The following is a 2,877-nucleotide window of genomic DNA, read 5'->3' as shown; positions in this document are numbered from 1 at the left end:
CCCGCCCTCATAAGTCATCTGCCCGGAGCTGCTTCTGTGTACAACTGTTGGCGCAAGCTAGATTAAATTGATTTTTATGTTTTAAATATGGTTATTTTCTTACAAAAATTGTTTAACTCTAGGGGAGTTGGAAAATGAGTCTATTTTCAAAAATAGTGGAGTGTTCCTTTAAGGATGAATGCTTTTTATTTCACTTCTTTTGGACTGATGCACTGCAACACCCACTGAGTGTCATTAAACAGCTTGAAAGATCTAAGACAATTTTTAATATAACTCTGACTGGATTCGTCTGAAAGAAGAAAGTTATATACACCTAGGATGCCTTGAGGGTGAGTAATTTATGGGCTAATTTTTATTTTTGGGTGACCTAACCCTTTAAACATGTCATAGAAAAATGCATGTGAAAACCCATCAAATGCTTCCATGAGTGATGCAGAACTTTATTTGATTACAGGTCAGTTTTTGGCGTGGCTTGAGACCTGAGTAAATCTAGTCTTTTGCATGAAAAAAAAAACCACCCAATCCACTAAAGACTGATCTGTTTGTCTTATTATTTCTAATTATTGCATCTCAGTTGTTCTAACTGAGTAGTACTGGTAACATCTGGTAAGTGTTTGTTGTGACATGTTAATAACTTGATGAGTGTTGAATAATATTGATGAAGTTTATTAGTGTTGTTAAAAGTTACAGTCCTGTCATTTAATTACACTGGTGTTATCCTCTAAATAACTTCATTTCAATCTCATTGAGGATGCAGTTGCTCAAGCCACTTAGCCAATATGATTTTAATTTTCTTCAAAACCAACTTTCTTTCTCCCTGACAGGCCTTCATGTTTTGCCACCTTTTTAGCTTGAAATGACTATAGTATGTGAAGTAATATTTTTAAATGTATGCTAAAAATGTGAATTTTAGTAGTTTCACTTTTTGAAGTTGGTGGCATAAAATTGAAAGCCTGTTGCAATGAACCTCTTTCTGAAATAGTTATTTACTGAAATCCCTCCAGGTTTCTGCATCTTAAATTGGCCAAACATAAAAGTTTTTTGAATGTTTGGAGAAATCTGTATGGGCTTATAAGAATACTTTCAAGCTCAAGCATTGTGTTTTCCAGAAATCTGGGCGGGATTTCAGTATTTCAGAAAATGTTGCAGAGGATCAAAAGTCTTCAGTTGACCTTGATTCTTAGTGAACTGACGATTACCATGGTAATTTTTTTATTTTTTTATTCAATGTTTAACCTTAGTCACGTTGAGTTTTACAGTGTACTGTTTCTGCTTTTGTGGGTTTTTTTTGTTGTTAACCACAATTCTCTCCATCCTTGTTTTTTTTTCTTCCTAACCTGATTTCTTCCAGTCCAACTGCAGATCGAAGACCTGACACGTAAACTACGTACAGGAGACCTGGGAATCCCTGTTAACCCTGAGGACAGGTCGGAATAACGATTTAAACCCACCAACAGTAACATTTCCTTTACCTTTTTAATGCGCCATTTTATGTGAGGCCAGTTTGTAAGTGTATTAATATGTATGTAGGGGTAAGTGATTGTTAAATGAAGAAATTCTAAGTCTAAATGCCTTGCTCTAAAATGACCTCATATCTTTGCCTTTCTTTAGTTAAAGAGTAAAGAAAAAGTCTTGATTGATTAATTGGTTTTGTTACATGCCTAAACATTCCAGTTTTTGAAATGCTTAGTTGAATTTTAGAGGATTTGGATTTGTTCTGTACAGAGAGGCAAAGATATGATTGAAGGCTATTATGGTAGGATATTTTCATATCAAGTCAAGTCAAGTCACCTTTATTTATATAGCGCTTTTAACAATACAGATTGTGTCAAAGCAACTGAACAGCATTAATTAGGAAAATAGTGTGTCAATAATGCAAAATGACAATATCAAAGATTAGACTTTTTTTTATTTAATTCAGTTAGTGTTTCCAGGTAACTAGTCAATGCTACATACAAAATAGAAGTTGTTTTGCAGACCATATCATAAAACATATCATGGAGATTACCTGTTGATACACAACACCTAACTTTACCAAAGAATAATGTGCCATCATATAAGCAATGGAAATCTTGATTAGTCTATCTTGAGTCTTAAGTAAATTTATTTTTTTTCTGTACTGTTCTTGTAGGTATTTTTGTTGCGTGCATGTTTTCTATGTAAAATTTGTATTACAAAGGCTGGATTTTACTTGATTATTCCAGTGTAGTTCCTGTAGTCTAAGATAGTAGTTTCGGTTTACCCTCTATTTAAGCCATTTAAATGCATTTTGAATTTTATTAGATTATTCATTTCATTTTTAATGCCCCTTCTTTCTAACCTCCAAAATGCAGTGTTGACGAACACAATCGAATCCTTAATTCTAAAATCTGAATGGTTGGTTAATTGGATGGTCCATAATGGTTTTCCATAATGGGGCTACCACCATTTTGTTCAGGAACTTCCACAGTATTCCAGATTGCCGCACTGGAAGACCGCTCGGAGGAGACTCCTCTGACCTTTTCTTTCTGGAAATAACCATAACCTTAACACTGATCACTTTGGCCGCTCATAGACTTCATAAGCATCCAACATAGCAGGAAATATCATGTTTCTGACGTGAGAGTGTCTTTCTAGTAGCCACACCCCTTGCTCTCTGAACAGCCTTAGGTTCTCCGGCAGAATCTTAATCCGACGTTTTTACACCGCCAACTCTAAAAAGGTTCTTCTCAAAGGTCTATCCACTCCAGGATTTAGGAACGATCGCTCATCAACTTCCAGCTCACAAAACAAAGCTGGGGGGTGCTTCAGGGTTTCAGCGCTGGAGATATCAGTCCAAAAGAAAACCAGCAGAAAATTCTTTCCTCCCCCCCCCCCCCCCCTTTCCCCCCCCTTCGT

The 2,877-nt window shown here is 35.9% G+C and overlaps 1 protein-coding gene across 1 annotated transcript in view; it reads left to right on the top strand.

The window, feature by feature from the left end:
* The window catches only part of LOC107659718 (splicing factor 1-like), an 8,376-nt gene that overhangs the window by 2,872 nt on the left and 2,627 nt on the right, over positions 1–2,877 (top strand). Inside the window, exon 4 of the mRNA XM_016448741.1 lies at positions 1,352–1,427. Coding sequence (XP_016304227.1) covers positions 1,352–1,427 — 76 coding nt within the window. The remainder of the gene's footprint in view (positions 1–1,351; positions 1,428–2,877) is intronic.

The sequence above is a fragment of the Sinocyclocheilus anshuiensis genome, unplaced genomic scaffold (genome assembly GCF_001515605.1).
Source record: "Sinocyclocheilus anshuiensis isolate Anshui unplaced genomic scaffold, SAMN03320099.WGS_v1.1 scaffold960, whole genome shotgun sequence".
In the NCBI taxonomy this organism is placed as follows: Eukaryota; Metazoa; Chordata; class Actinopteri; order Cypriniformes; family Cyprinidae; genus Sinocyclocheilus; species Sinocyclocheilus anshuiensis.
Note: the sequence above shows the minus strand (reverse complement) of the source record. Positions and strands in the feature narration are given on the sequence as shown.